Source organism: Anolis carolinensis, chromosome 5, assembly GCF_035594765.1.
Source record: "Anolis carolinensis isolate JA03-04 chromosome 5, rAnoCar3.1.pri, whole genome shotgun sequence".
NCBI classification, from domain to species: domain Eukaryota; kingdom Metazoa; phylum Chordata; class Lepidosauria; order Squamata; family Dactyloidae; genus Anolis; species Anolis carolinensis.
Window position 1 is genome coordinate 91908837 of NC_085845.1, and position 16225 is coordinate 91925061.

The window sequence follows — 16225 nt, forward strand, 5'->3', positions numbered from 1 at the left end:
CTCTTGCTTCATGAGTGAAGTCCACTGTATTTTGTGAATTCTACATAAAATCGTGATGTAAGGAAAAAAATGAGAAAACATAAAATCACATCTTTGTGTATAACTAACTAAAGTGTGCTTAGAACTTTATCTGGATGTCATACCACCCAAAAGACATACATTTTCCCTCCTCCCTCCTTTCTATGTTTGAGAAGTAGAGTTTTCAATTTTTCTATCCTTTTTACAATCTCAGGGACCTTAGTAGCAAAGACAATGTCTAATCTCTCTCCTATTTTCTCATTTTTTTCCTTACATCATGAATCATCAGAGTGCCTCAGAGCCCTCTCCTGTTTAGCTGGTCTGTATATAATTTACAGATATTTATACAATAACCTTCCTATGTTCACAAGACAATTTTCAACCCTAAGAATCTTTAAAGCAGTGCCTTGGAGACCTCATTCACATCCGTCTCAGGAAATCTAACAGTATTAATTTCCCCTTATTTCCCATCCTCTCCCCCCCCCTTCTTCTTTCTCCTTTTTGGTCTCAAGAATCTCAGCATTAGATTATTTTCTGTTGGCTCATTTCCCAATGAGATATGTCCATTTTTCTCTTTGTTTCTAGGAAACTCATATGTAGAATCAAAACCTGAAATAGGCCACTAAAACTTGAACAAAAACAGTTTCAGACAACAAAAACTCTCAAATGTCAAGGCTGCTAATGCAATTTTTTGATCAGTCATGACTACCCGCCTTTTGCTTTTAAGGAGCCCCATATTTGGAATTTCAAGTTGATATTAGGTATTGCAAATTGGATGACAGTCAAAAGCACTTTTAATTTTTAGGTGTCTGCTCAATATCCCTATGAGTTTCACACATCATTCCATTTCATTGTTATAAATAATTGAGCAAGCCATTTCATTTCTGACACAGGTACTAGTCAACAGTTGTATTTGTGGGATAAACAAGGAGTGAAAGGAAATATGATGACTCAAGTAATAGAATCCAAAACCTATACAATATAATTACAAGAAACATTATCCAGTAGATTGGTAATCACATTTCCTTTGATATGAAGAATATTCATGGAAAACTCACCTTGAAAAGTCTCCTTTTGCTTCCTGTAGAATTGTAAAAAAAAAAAAGGCAAAGAGTCAAAACAGCACTTTACTTTATCATTTAAAAGTTTCAGAAAATGCATGTGGGGTGTTCATGGAAATGCCATACTCAAATTAAAGGATCACTATAGTATTGAATCTTGACTCTGTCATACTACAAATTTAATTGCATTCAGATGAATAGTGACTGAACTATAAAAGGCCACTGATTTCAGTGGGTTTGCTCTAAGGATCCCTAATGACCTCATCACATTAGGTCTGTGCTCTGTCCTAGAATACTTCCAGGACGGAGCCCACTGGAGCCCATCACATGATGCAGAGATACGTCTGGCAGGGCTCTGTCCTTTGGTAAAGCAGAGATGTGTTCTTATTATAGCCTGGGATTCCTTTAATAAATTTGGCATATTTGGGACATCTCCGTTTCTTATTTTATTTTCATATGGACAAAAATCCCCCTTTGCAACATTCACCCTTCCTAAGCAACCACTCAAGAGAGCACAAACTGCTTGTGCACAAAACGTTTCATGTGTGAGAACATTGTGACTTAACTCCTAAGCATTGATTTCCACCATTTCAACAAAATGTTTCTATTTTGCATAAAACAGCTAGGTTTTCCCAAGTCATGAGGGAATCCTTGATCATAACCACTAAAAATCTTACTCAGCTACCTATGTAGTGTTACTAAGCATTGTCCAGACACTTTTAAATGCATCTTCACAGCCATAAAGAACTGAAAGCTAAAATCCAGTGTAAGATTAAGGACCTCAGGGAAGTTATGCTCCCCCTCTATTCTGCCTTGGTCAGACCACACCTGGAATACTGTGTCCAATTTTGGGCACCACAGTTGAAGGGAGATGTTGACAAGCTGGAAAGCGTCCAGAGGAGGGCGACTAAAATGATTAAGGGTCTGGAGAACAAGCCCTATGAGGAGCGGCTTAAAGAGCTGGGCATGTTTAGCCTGCAGAAGAGAAGGCTGAGAGGAGACATGATAGCCATGTACAAATATGTGAAGGGAAGTCATAGGGAAGAGGGAGCAAGCTTGTTTTCTGCTGCCCTGCAGACTAGGACACGGAACAATGGCTTCAAACTACAGGAAAGGAGATTCCACCTGAACATCAGGAAGAACTTCCTCACTGTGAGAGCTGTTCGACAGTGGAACTCTCTCCCCGGGGCCGTGGTGGAGGCTCCTTCCTTGGAGGCTTTTAAGCAGAGGCTGGATGGCCATCTGTCGGGGGTGCTTTGAATGCGATTTCCTGCTTCTTGGCAGGGGGTTGGACTAGATGGCCCATGTGGTCTCTTCCAACTCTACTATTCTATGATTCTATGATTCTATGATTCATCGCATGAAAGAAATGCCCTGTCCTACCACACTTCACCGACACAACCGGCATGGAGTCTACTGGATTTCATCACATAACACACATTTACATCCTCAGGGGCTCTGTGTTGGCTGCGTTGGTGAAGTGTGGTAAGCGGGGGAAACCTGAACACGGGAGGCTACCCATGTTTAGGTTGAGAATCAGAGACAACATGGAAGCAAGCCAGAAAGCTATGTTTTCTGCCATGTGATGGGCAAGTGGGTGCTGTGGGTGCTGCAGGGTGCCAGGCGACATATTCGCCCTACTGCCCCATGATCCACCTGGCTGCCCTATGCTGTCCCCACATCAAGGATCTCAATGTGGATCTCTTTACCTAGAATGTGGTAAATCTGTACTTCATTTCATGGAAACATTTAATCAAGCTCTTAAAATTTAAAAGTAGCACCCAAAAACATCTCGGCAAGAGGCTCTCAGATGTGGCTAAATACCAGTCCAGTCCCAGTTCTTAGTCTGTATCCAGTTTTAGAGTTCTAGGCTTGATTGGCTATCAGAAGAAAGCCCTCTAGCTGAAGGCATCCTCTCTAGGTAAATTAATTAATTCAAGGTTGGATTAAAGATCTATATAAGAGGAGAATAGGTGCCTTAAAACCGACCATCAACATTTGGCACTAACAGCAGGCTGACCAGGTATACAGGTGATCATAATCTTTGTTTCCCCCAGTATGTTATACAGGCTGAACATCCCTTATCCATAAATCCAAAATCTAAAATACTCCACATAGAGGTTGAGATAGTAACATCTCTCCTTTGTGATGGTTCAATGTACACAAACATTATTCCATGCACAACACTATTTAAAATATTGTATAAAATTACTTTCAGCTTTGTGTAGAAGGTATATAAGAAATCTATATATGAAACATATACGAAATGAATTTCCTTTTCACACTCTGAGTCCCATTTCCAAGACATAATAAATAATAATAATAAAACTTTATTTATAACCCGCCACCATCTCCCCAATGGGGACTCGGGGCGGCTTACATGGGGCCATGCCCAGACACGATACAATATAACAAAATAAAACAATATATCATAACACAATATAATAGTACAAAAATAATCATATACATTACAACGCAAATCAGAGCAGACAGGGCGGGCCACATGAACATTTAATTAAAAACTCGGGAGAGAGAGGCATATAAATAAAGAGAACAGGGGTATAAGACGGAACAGTCCAAACAGTCCAAAGGATAGAATCCAAGGGGAGTAATCAAGAGGTATATAACATTTACTCCCCGAAGGCACATCGAAAAAGCCACGTTTTTAGATCTTTCTTAAAAGCCAATAAGGTGGGGGCTTGCCTGATCTCGGAGGGCAATGAATTCCACAGTCGGGGGGCCACAGCAGAAAAGGCCCTCTCTCTCGTTCCCACTAGACGGGCCTGGGATAGAGGCAGTGGCGAAAGAAGGGCCTCCCCGGATGAGCGGAGGGATCGAATAGGTTTATAATAGGAGATACGGTCACGAAGGTAGGTGGGTCCCAAACCGTTTAGGGCCTTATAAATGATGGTATTCACCTTGAATTGGGACCGGAAGGTGAACGGCAGCCAGTGGAGCTCCTTGAACAGGGGAGTAGATCTCTCCCTGTAGCTCGCCCCTGTAATTAATCTGGCCGCCGAGCGCTGAACCAATTGTAGTTTCTGGGCCGTCTTCAAGGGAAGCCCCACGTAGAGCGCATTACAGTAGTCCAGTCTAGAGGTAACTAAGGCATGCACCACCGTGGTCAAGTCAGACTTCACGAGGTATGGTCGCAGTTGGCGCACAAGTTTGAGTTGTGCAAAAGCCCTCCCGGCCACCGCCGACACCTGAGCCTCAAGCGTCAACGCTGAATCCAGGAGGACCCCCAAACTGCGGACCTGTGATTTCAGGGGGAGTGCAACCCCGTCCAGGACAGGTTGCCACCCAATACCCCGATCCGACGCGCGACTGACCAGGAGGGCCTCTGTCTTGTCAGGATTGATCCTCAGCTTGTTCCTCCTCATCCAGTCCGCCACAGCGGCCAGGCACTGGTTCAGCATCCGAGGGGCTTCCTTGGATTCAGATGGAAAGGAGTAGTGGATTTGCGTGTCATCTGCGTAGAGATGGCAACGCCCTCCAAAACTCCGGATGACCTCTCCCAGCGGTTTCATGTAGATGTTGAATAGCATGGGGGATAGAATAGACCCCTGCGGGACCCCACAGGTCAATGGCCAGGGGTCCGAGCAGGAGTCCCCCAGCTTCACCATCTGGGAACGACCCCCCAGGAAGGACCGGAGCCACTGCAGCACAGTGCCACCAAGCCCCATCCCAGAGAGCCTCCCCAGAAGGATACCATGGTCGATGGTATCGAAAGCCGCTGAGATGTCCAAGAGAACCAGCAGGGTCACACTCCCCCTGTCCAGCTCTCTGCGGAGGTCATCCACCAAGGCGACCAAAGCCGTCTCGGTACTGTGCCCAGGCCTGAAGCCAGACTGCGAGCAGTCCAGAAAATCAGTGTCATCGAGAAACTCCTGGAGCTGCTTGGCAACCACCCGCTCCAGCACCTTGCCCAAGAATGGGAGGTTGGAGATTGGTCTGTAGTTGTTACAAATAGATGGATCAAGCGAAGGCTTTTTTAATAGTGGTTTTACTACCGCCTGCTTAAAGCAGGATGGAACTGACCCCTGAACCAAAGAGGCATTTATTATGGTCACAAACCAATCCAACAACCCATCTTTGGCCAGCTTGACCAACCAGGAGGGGCAAGGATCCAGAGCGCAGGTGGTCGCCCTCACAGACCCGAGAATCCCCTCCACGTCATCAGGAAGAACAAGCCGGAAAGAATCCCATAAGATCGAACAGACAGGTACCTCGGTTACCTCCTCTGGAGCTACAATTAAACTGGAGTCTAGCTCAAGGCGTATCTGAGCAACTTTGCCTGCAAAATGGTGAGCGAAATCGCTGCACCTAGTTGCCGAGTCATCGGGAAGCCCCCGTGCCTCAGGAGGCCGTAGGAGCTCCCCAACAACTCGGAACAACTCCGATGGCCTATTAGCCGCAGACGCTATGCGGGCAGTCGTGAAAGCTTTCCTGGCTGCTCGCAAAGCCACGGAGTAAGCCCTAATAGCGGCTTTAGCCCGTGCTTGGTCAGACACATCCCGAGATTTCCTCCAGATGCACTCTAGTCCCCTCCGCTCACGCTTCATCACGGCCAGCTCCTCAGTGAACCAAGGAGTCGACGTGGCTCTACGTAGCGAGAGGGGACGTTCGGGAGCGATCGTGTCCAGTGCCCTTGCCAACTCCCTGTTATAGCGATCAGCCAGGGCATCGACAGGATCGCCAGTCTCCAAGACAGGAAGATCCCCAAGAGACCTCAGAAGTCCATCCGGATCCATCAGTCTCCTGGGGCGGACCATCTTAATGGGTCCACCACCCCTGCGGAGGTTAGAAGAAACGGCGATACTTAAACAGATCAGATGATGGTCAGACCATGACAATGGAAGAATATTTTGCTCTTCCACTCTGACTGTCCCACCGTCCACAACAAAAACAAGGTCCAAGGTGTGTCCTGCCTGATGTGTGGGCCCAGATATAATTTGAGACAGCCCCATGGTTGTCATGGCAGCCATGAAATCCTGAGCAAATCTCTCCCCCCTCCCTCATATTTTAATGAAGTATTTCCTTTGTGGATTGATATCACAATAAGCACCTTAATTGGAACATTAGGAAAGTAGTTATTTTTCTCCCCTTACAAAGAGGGCCTCTTTATAACAACAGGCAAGTTTGGAAAGGGCTTAGAAGGTGCTTGGAAGAAGCGGAATGTTGTTTCCATGGAACTATCTGCAATGCTTTAAGCATATTTTTAGAATAGTAATGTTAAGTGTGTTTACAATGGCCTGCACAATGTTTGACCCATGAGATAAATGTGCATGGGATTTCTTTCCCAAGAGCTCAGCAAACAACTTGGTTTTGAACTGTGCCATGGCCTGCCAAAATAATGGTGTTTGTGCATGTTGCTCAAGCATTTGGATAACTAAATAAAGCCTGGATGAGCAGTGTTGGTTTACTGGGTCATAATTCTACAGGTTATTTTTACAATAAAATATCTTCAATGCCATTTAATTGGGTATCCAGACTCATGAGTAGGTTTCATATAAACCGAATAGACTTGATGTGGAATTATATATCAAATTTCTCATTTCTTGTTCACTGGCAAAGCTCTCACTTTCTTGCCAAACCTATGTGTCCTGATAATTTTGGCTTGAAATATAACATTTTGAAATAACATTTTGAAATAAAATTGTTCAATATGAATGTACAATACAAAGATTTTTTTCTTTACCCTGACCCTCCTTCCTTCCTGACCTTCACTTTTGGAGTCAGGTTATGCTTTAGAGATCTTACTATAGACATTACTAGTGCTGTAATTCACATTAATGATTGCCAAGGCTCAGAGGACATGTTTGCAGATGTCTACAGTACATTTTACAATTATGTTCGTTAATTCCAGTTAATTGACAATCAATTAACTAGGGTTACAGTGGAAGGAAAAACAACTACATTAGGGCACCCTGAGGGCTGGTGATTTCCTTTCTTGATCATTCTATAATGAGGACTGGTTCCCAGATTGATATTACAAAATAAAAATCGATGAAAGCTATTCAAATAGAGCATACATCTCACTAGTTTTGATTGTAACAAACACAACATAATGCAATTTTGGAATGCAAGTTAACTGCACTGAACTGGATTATATGGCTGTATAGACTCATATAACCCAATTCAATGCAGTTCAATCTGTATTATATGAGTCTACATTGACCATTATAATGCACTTCAAACTGCCTCCATCTTATAATTATATTTTGCTGTAGATAGATAGGCAAACAGATATGAATTAAAGATTTAAGCATCAGACAAACAGGATTGTCTGAAAGAAGTGCAAAGGATATGACAACAAGGGCTGCCTAAGCTCCAGGGTAAAATTTCTTTCAATAAAGAAAAATGTATTTATTTCAATAAAGAGGTTCAAGTTTTCTGTTATGATTGAGCCTCGTGGCTCTGTTTCTGACAGGCGTGGGCGTAAGACTCCTCGAGAGTCGGATACTCTCGAGGAGCGAGAGAGAAAAAGACTGCGAGACATATTTGCAGCACCATCTGACGAAGAGTCTTTCGAAGGGTTTACGGAGAGAATGGAGGAAGGGCTGGTTAGCTCAGAGGAGGATGAGATGGATTGGACTCGGGTAAGGGAGGAATTGGGGGCCACTGGCCATGATGGGGCAGAAGATGAATGGGGACCTTCAGGATTAGACCCATGGCTTAGCTGGAGGGATGGGACGGGATCCACAGCTGGAGATGCTGTTGGGCGTAGTCAGAGGTGTTCCAGCTCTGACGAGGAAAGTGATGAGGAAACGCCCGGGTTAAGGAGGACAGCTGACAGTGATGAAGATTTGTAACTGGCATAAAATGGGGCTTGGGAGCAATTGCAAATTGCGTCGGGCAAGGTAATCTGGGCAAACGCTTGGGATTCGTGTGTGTGTGTGGGACGCTTCCCTGAAGACTTGTGTACTTTCCTGTGCTGAGACGTAAGTTGATTGGAATCCAGGGTCAGACGGCGGGAGGGATTGTGTGGGCATTTGTTTGTGCAAACCTGTGCTTACTCTTATTAGCTTGACCTTCCGTCGTCTTCTTGACGGACGCCATCTCCTGCTTTGAGAACTCGGACTGAACTGACCACGGCTTGTCTTCCCCTCTTCTTGGACTTGGAAAAACTACAAACGTCTGCTTCTGGCTTTGATCTACGGAACGGAACTGGTCTACTCTACTGCTAAAATCCCTGGCTGAATTGTTCGTGTTGGAATCCTGTCTGCTGTGTGTGTGTGTGGGAGCGACGCAAGTTACTCTAAACACAGTGTTGGCAGCAGAGAGGAATCTGCTGCCAATTAGTTGCATTCTTTATCTTTTGTTCCTTGGCTTTCGTTTTGTTTATACCCAGGCTGAAGAAAGCAGTTTGTTTTTACCCGGATTAAACTCCGGTTTAATCCGGTTTATCTTTTGAACATTTACTTTTGCCCCTTTTTTGCTCCTAAAGGCAAAAATTGCCTGGCCCTTGTGTTTTACGGGCATTTTTGAGTTCTGTAATCTAATAAACTCTGTTACTTTGAATCTTGTGGCGTTCTGTCCTTGACAGATTGCCCGACGCCCATAAAAGGTTTATTGCAGCAATAAACCCGTCAGGAAGACGATGGATGAGTTAAGAGCCAAATTAGACCAATTGCAAACGGCTTTTACCGTTAGCCAAACCGCTCATGCCGTGAAAGGACATGTTTTGACTCCTGAACGCTTTGACGGAACCAGGTGCAAGTTGCCAACCTTTTTGGCACAAGTGGAGCTTTATTTTTCTCAGCTCAGTGCTCATGCTTTTCCCACAGACACTAGCAAGGTGGCCTTTATTTTGAGTTTGTTGACCGGTCCCGCAGGACAATGGGCCACTAATTTAATTTTGGGAAATGACCCAGTCAAGGACAATTTGAATAATTTCAAAAAGTTGTTAACTGATACTTTTGGGGATCCTCTCCGCACGGAGAACGCTGGGTGGGCTCTGTATCGGTTGAAACAGGGAAAGGGGACTGTTTTGGATTACTTGAATAAGTTTAACCTGTATCGCCACCAGCTGGATTGGGGGGAAAATGCATTCATGCTTTTATTTACTGCCGGGTTAAATGATATGCTCCAGGATGAACTAGCACGCTTGGAGCCGGCTGAAAGCTGGGACGCCTTAGTAGCTAAGGTGCTGCGTTTAGACGCAAGGTTCGAGGCTCGTAAACATTCAAAAGCAATGTGTGCGCCACCCATGCATGTAACCAGGGCACCTGTGGTGATGGGGGAAGAGCCCATGGAGCTTGGGGTCTTTAAGAAGCTGTCTACAGAGGAAAAGAGCCGTAGGAGGCAGCTGGGCTTGTGTTTGTACTGTGGGAATGCTGGGCATTTTGCCAAAAGTTGTAATGTGAAACCTTCCCAGCTTTCGGGAAAAGGCCAGCCCTAGTGCGACGTGAGTCCAACGCACTAGGGCTCCTCAAGCAGTCAACTGAGGGGAGGAAGCATGTTTTCGTACCCATTACATTATCTGTTGGGGGAAGGGAACTTGTTTCTACTCTGGCACTGCTGGACTCAGGGGCCACGGTCTCTTATGTAGATATTGAGTTTGCTAAGAAGCATGGCATTCCTAAGGTGCGCAAAGCATGCGACGTGTGGGTGGAAGGAGCAGATGGGAGACTGCTGGAGACTGGGGTGGTTAACCAGGAAACCTCAGCAGTAACGTGGGAGGTGCAGGGAGTAACGGGAACGTTTGTGTGGGATATTACGAGCTTGCCTAGATATGATGTGATCCTGGGGATGGATTGGCTAGCTGTAGTAAACCCACAAGTAGATTGGGCAACACGTAAAGTGATTTTAAAGAGGCAGGATTGTTGCACTCTAAATGTTACTCATTCTGATATGGAGGGAGTGCCTGCTGAGTATGGGGAGTTCTCTGATGTATTTTGTAAAAAAGAAGCGGACAAATTACCACCGCACAGGCCATATGATTGCGCCATCAAGTTGGCAGAAGGTGCGAAACTGCCAGCAGGGAGGCTGTATGCCTTGACTGTACCGGAAAGGCAAGCTTTGCGGGAGTTTCTAGATGAAAATTTAGCCAAGGGGTTTATTCGCCCATCTAGTTCTCCAACTGCGGCACCAGTATTCTTTGTAGCCAAAAAGACTGGGGAACTTAGGCTGGTCTGCGACTATCGGATCCTAAACAAATACACCATTCGGGATAGGTACCCGCTCCCTTTAATCTCGGAACTGTTATCAAGGGTGCAAGGGGCTAAGGTCTTTACCAAGCTTGACCTGCGGGGGGCCTATAACTTAATCCGTATACGGGAAGGGGATGAATGGAAGACGGCATTTAACACGTGTTTCGGATGCCACGAGTTCCGAGTCATGCCTTTTGGGCTTTGTAATGCTCCTGCGGTCTTCCAGAGGTTCATGAACGATGTGTTCAGGGACCTAATTGACCAATTTTTAGTGATTTATTTGGATGATATCTTGATTTTTTCTAAGGACGAGAAAGAACATCGTCAACATGTCAAGCAGGTTCTGCACCGACTGCGGGCTAATGGGCTTTTCGCCAAGGCTTCCAAGTGCGTCTTTCATGTGCCTGAAGTGGAGTTCTTAGGTCATGTAGTGTCAGGTAGGGAACTTAAAATGGACCCACATAAGGTTGACGCCGTCAACTCATGGCAGGAGCTGAAGACTAAGAAGGATGTACAAAGGTTCTTAGGTTTCGCTAATTACTACCGGGAGTTTATTCCGAATTTTGCAAAGCTCACGGTACCTTTGACGCAGCTTCTGCGCAAGAAACAGCCATTTGTGTGGGGGCGGGAAGCTCACGAGGCGTTTCTACAACTTAAGTCTAGTTTTCAATCGGACAACATACTAACCCATCCTGATGTTGACAAACCGTTCGTGGTAGAAGCGGACGCTTCTAGCTACGCGTTGGGGGCTGTATTGTCTCAGAAGGATTCCTCAGGGACCTTGCGTCCCTGTGGATTTTACTCGCGGCAACTAACACCCTTCGAGCAGAACTATACCATATGGGAGAAGGAGTTGTTGGCGATTAAGGTGGCGTTTGAGGTGTGGCGGCACTGGCTTGAAGGGGCACGGCATCAGATCGTGGTCAGGTCTGATCATAAAAACTTAGAGCACTTGCAAACAGCAAAGAAGTTAAACCAGCGTCAAATCCGCTGGGCTTTGTTTTTCTCCAGGTTTAACTTCAAGGTGCAGTTCGTGGAGGGGAAGGCAAACTTGCGGGCCGATGCTTTATCCCGCAAGCCAGAATTTAAGACCAATGAGCAGGTAGTATGTCAGACCATCTTGCCTACTGCCTCGCTGTGTGTTGTAGATAATGAGCTCGGGTTACATGATCAGATCCTTGAGGCTCAGAAAGATGATGTGTGGACACAGGAGCAACTGATGCTGCTCTCAGCAGGTAACCGTACCATACTGCCGCATCTCCAAGATCAAGACGGGGTATTGGTGCGTAGGGGGCAGGTTTACGTACCAGTGGGGGCCCTCAGGTTGGAGGTGATTAGAGCCCACCATGACGAACCCATGGCTGGGCACTTTGGCAGGTTCAAGACCGTACAGCTTATCACCAGGAGCTACTGGTGGCCAAAGATGCGGCAAGACATTCTGCGCTTTTGTGACAGCTGCGCCGTTTGCCAGCAGAGTAAGACGCCTGTTGGGCGCCCTAGAGGGTTGTTGTCGTCTTTACCTGTTCCGGAGAGGCCATGGCAAATCATTTCCATGGATTTCATTTCAGATTTGCCTAAGTCTGGGGGTTATACTTGTATTTGGGTGGTGGTGGATTTATTTAGTAAACTGGCTCATTTTATTCCTTGTTCAACCATTCCGGCGGCCCCTACGTTGGCCTTACTATTTACAAAGCACATCTATCGCTTGCACGGAGCACCCGAGGTGATTATTTCCGATAGGGCTCCGCAATTTGTGTCACGCTTTTGGAAACACTTCCATGAGTGCTTGGGGACTAAGTTAAACGTGTCGTCCGCCTTCCATCCGCAAACGGATGGACAGTCGGAACGGGTTAATGGGCTCTTAGAGCAGTATCTGCGTTGTTTTTGTTTAGATCAACCCACGGCTTGGGTGAAGTGGTTACCGGTGGCGGAATTTGCTTACAACAATGCGGTGCACACGTCTAGTCAGCATACGCCGTTTGAGCTTACTTATGGCTTTCACCCACGGGGAGGTGTGGCGCCGTCGACCAATGTGGTCTCTTCGGACCCTGTGTACCGCTCTACGGAAATGGCTGCATTGCATGATGTTGCCCGTCGCTTACTGTTGGAAGCTAAGGCAACGCAGAAGACTCAGGCTGACAGCCACAGGCAGGCAGGGGAGGAGTTGGAAGAAGGGGATTTGGTGTGGTTATCTTCCAAACATATTAAACAGGCTGGGGGAAAGTTTGCGCCTCGGTATTTGGGTCCCTTTCCTATCGTTAAAAAGATTTCTTCTGTTGCGTTTCGTTTGCGTTTACCGTCTAGTTTAAAGGTCCATCCAGTCTTTCATCGTTCGCTGTTGAAACTTGATACCTCTAGTCGTCGTGGTGCTATAGCGGAGGGTATCACTGCCACTTCTCCGCCATCGGGGGAGGAGGCCTTTGTGAGAGGGGATAGTGTTATGATTGAGCCTCGTGGCTCTGTTTCTGACAGGCGTGGGCGTAAGACTCCTCGAGAGTCGGATACTCTCGAGGAGCGAGAGAGAAAAAGACTGCGAGACATATTTGCAGCACCATCTGACGAAGAGTCTTTCGAAGGGTTTACGGAGAGAATGGAGGAAGGGCTGGTTAGCTCAGAGGAGGATGAGATGGATTGGACTCGGGTAAGGGAGGAATTGGGGGCCACTGGCCATGATGGGGCAGAAGATGAATGGGGACCTTCAGGATTAGACCCATGGCTTAGCTGGAGGGATGGGACGGGATCCACAGCTGGAGATGCTGTTGGGCGTAGTCAGAGGTGTTCCAGCTCTGACGAGGAAAGTGATGAGGAAACGCCCGGGTTAAGGAGGACAGCTGACAGTGATGAAGATTTGTAACTGGCATAAAATGGGGCTTGGGAGCAATTGCAAATTGCGTCGGGCAAGGTAATCTGGGCAAACGCTTGGGATTCGTGTGTGTGTGTGGGACGCTTCCCTGAAGACTTGTGTACTTTCCTGTGCTGAGACGTAAGTTGATTGGAATCCAGGGTCAGACGGCGGGAGGGATTGTGTGGGCATTTGTTTGTGCAAACCTGTGCTTACTCTTATTAGCTTGACCTTCCGTCGTCTTCTTGACGGACGCCATCTCCTGCTTTGAGAACTCGGACTGAACTGACCACGGCTTGTCTTCCCCTCTTCTTGGACTTGGAAAAACTACAAACGTCTGCTTCTGGCTTTGATCTACGGAACGGAACTGGTCTACTCTACTGCTAAAATCCCTGGCTGAATTGTTCGTGTTGGAATCCTGTCTGCTGTGTGTGTGTGTGGGAGCGACGCAAGTTACTCTAAACACAGTGTTGGCAGCAGAGAGGAATCTGCTGCCAATTAGTTGCATTCTTTATCTTTTGTTCCTTGGCTTTCGTTTTGTTTATACCCAGGCTGAAGAAAGCAGTTTGTTTTTACCCGGATTAAACTCCGGTTTAATCCGGTTTATCTTTTGAACATTTACTTTTGCCCCTTTTTTGCTCCTAAAGGCAAAAATTGCCTGGCCCTTGTGTTTTACGGGCATTTTTGAGTTCTGTAATCTAATAAACTCTGTTACTTTGAATCTTGTGGCGTTCTGTCCTTGACATTTTCTTTCCTTAAAAACAACTCCTGATATCTGCTAAAAATATCTGATTTCTTGCTAACATTTATAGTTGACGAAAATGTTTCCAAGGTAATTAAATCTTGGGTTGGTGGGTAGTTACATACATAACTGACGATGTCTCAATCCCTCAGACAAACAGCTGAACAAACTGAATGCAAACTGTTCTATGGCTTGGATCCTGCCTATCTTTGTGATTGCATTTCCCCTTACGAATTGGCACGGGCTCTAAGATCTGCCGGGGAGGCCTTTCTCTCGCTCCTGCCACCATCACAAGCATGGTTGGTGGGGACGAGGGAGAGGGCCTTCTCGGTGGTGGCCCCCTGGCTCTGGAACGCCCTCCCCAGAGAGATCAGGCAAGCCCCTACACTGTCTTCTTTCTGCAAGGACCTGAAAACAATTGGACCTTGCTTTGCACCTTATCCACTACCTGGGTCTATGATATTCTGATGCACTAGTCCCAGCCTAGCCCGTCATAGTTGGCCATGTCTACTCTGAAGCTCTGGTCACTGGTATATTGAACTCATTGATGGAGCATATTGAAACTGGATTTTAACTTTTGTGGAATTGTATGTTCTTGTTTTATTATGTTTATTTTTTATTATGTTCATATTGTTGTATGGTCAATTGAATGCTTTGCTTTATGTTGGAAACTGCCCTGAGTCCTCCTGAGGAGATAGGGCAGCATATTATTATTATTATTATTATTATTATTATTATTATTATTATTATTATTATTATTATTATTTTATTTTTATGACACAGCAAAAAGATAGATATGCTGGATTTCATATCACAAAATCACAAGTCGAACACTTCCCAAGTGTCTAGGACTGTGTGATGTATTTTCGGATGATGCGCGCAGATCCCAGCAGGGTGGCCTTTTGCAGTTGGCAGATTATAATTTTGTCAATGTCTATTGTTTCCAAATGCCGGCTGCGATCTTTTGGCACGGCACCCAGTGTGCCGATCACCACCGGGACCACCTGTACTGGTCTCTGCCAGAGTCTTTGAAGTTCAATCTTGAGGTCCTGATAGCGGCTGAGTTTTTCCTGTTGTTTTTCGTCAATGCGACTGTCACCTGGGATGGCAACATCAATTATCCAAACCTTTTTCTTTTCCACAACTGTGATGTCTGGTGTGTTGTGTTCCAGAACTTTGTCAGTCTGGATTCGGAAGTCCCACAGTATCTTTGCATGTTCATTTTCCAATTGCTGGTTTGTGATCCCACCAGTTCTTTACTGCTGGTAGGTGGTACTTGAGGCATAAGTTCCAATGAATCATTTGGGCCACAGTTGTGCCTCTGTTTGTAGTCTGTCTGTGCAATTTTCTTACAGCAGCTGAGGAGATGATCAATGGTTTCATTGGTTTCCTTGCACAGTCTGCATTTTGGGTCATCAGCTGATTTTTTAAATTATTATTATTATTATTATTGATAATAATATTCTGTGGATATGTTTTTGACAAAAATTCTGAAATGTGAAAAATGATCCTAAAATATGCAAAACAAATTAGGGAGGGAAAACTTTTTGAATTCTTTGCTTTCACATGTGAGAATGACATAGATGAAGATTTATATCTCTATTGATGATGTCAATTGTGGCTAAAGATGAAATATCATGACCTTAAAATATTAATATTAATCCTTCACCTAACTGGTGAATGGCAAAAATCAAAGGATCTGTGGCATACCTCAGCTCACAGATTGTACTTGGTATAATCACATCTGGAAATATTGTACATGTGTGTCACACAGTGAGAAGGTGATCTAAAGCATCAAAGAAAAGATCATTTCTCTGCATTTAAATCTATGCTATTGAAAAAAAGATCTCCAGTGCCAAACCCTGAACCATAAAGGTAACAAAGTCAATTTAACTTACCTGCAAGATGTATGCAGCCAATTCAAACACAACTTCGCTGTCAACTTCAATGAGCTCCTTGTGAAAAAAAGAAGGGAACATAAAATTTACTCATTTCCTAAGAATATTTCTGAGCACCTTTCAGCACTGACAAGTATCCACAGGGCACCTTACAATAAAAAGATATTTATTTAGTTTAGCTCTCTCGTGAAAGAAACTGTGCTTTGTTACCATTCTGCATTAAGTCAGAGTTCACAATAAAGACTTATGGTACATAAGAAATTTGAAGTACTATATGTTGGGGGAGCCATTAACTGAGACCTGTTTCCAATCTTATATTACCTTAAATATCAGGTAGATTCTTCTACTGCTTTTCTCGCATGTTTTCAATGACACTGCTCTTACATCATAGTGATGCAAGCTGATCTTCAATCAGAGTCTTTAACTTGCTAGAGATAAGCAGGACAAGATAGTCATGTAACAGCATGAAGCCATGGGCAGATTTTGTTTTTGTTGTACTATTGAGCCCC

General features: G+C 45.1%; 1 protein-coding gene across 16 annotated transcripts in view; it reads right to left on the reverse strand.

Annotated features, from left to right (window-relative positions):
* Positions 1-16225, reverse strand: part of frmd4a (FERM domain containing 4A) — a 485341-nt gene that overhangs the window by 91656 nt on the left and 377460 nt on the right. For all 16 annotated transcript variants that reach the window (XM_062983558.1, XM_008111470.3, XM_008111469.3 and 13 more), the window contains 2 exons: positions 15717-15773; positions 1077-1099 (listed from right to left, as the gene is read on the reverse strand). In XM_062983558.1, the coding sequence (XP_062839628.1) occupies positions 1077-1099; positions 15717-15773 (80 nt within the window). The remainder of the gene's footprint in view (positions 1-1076; positions 1100-15716; positions 15774-16225) is intronic.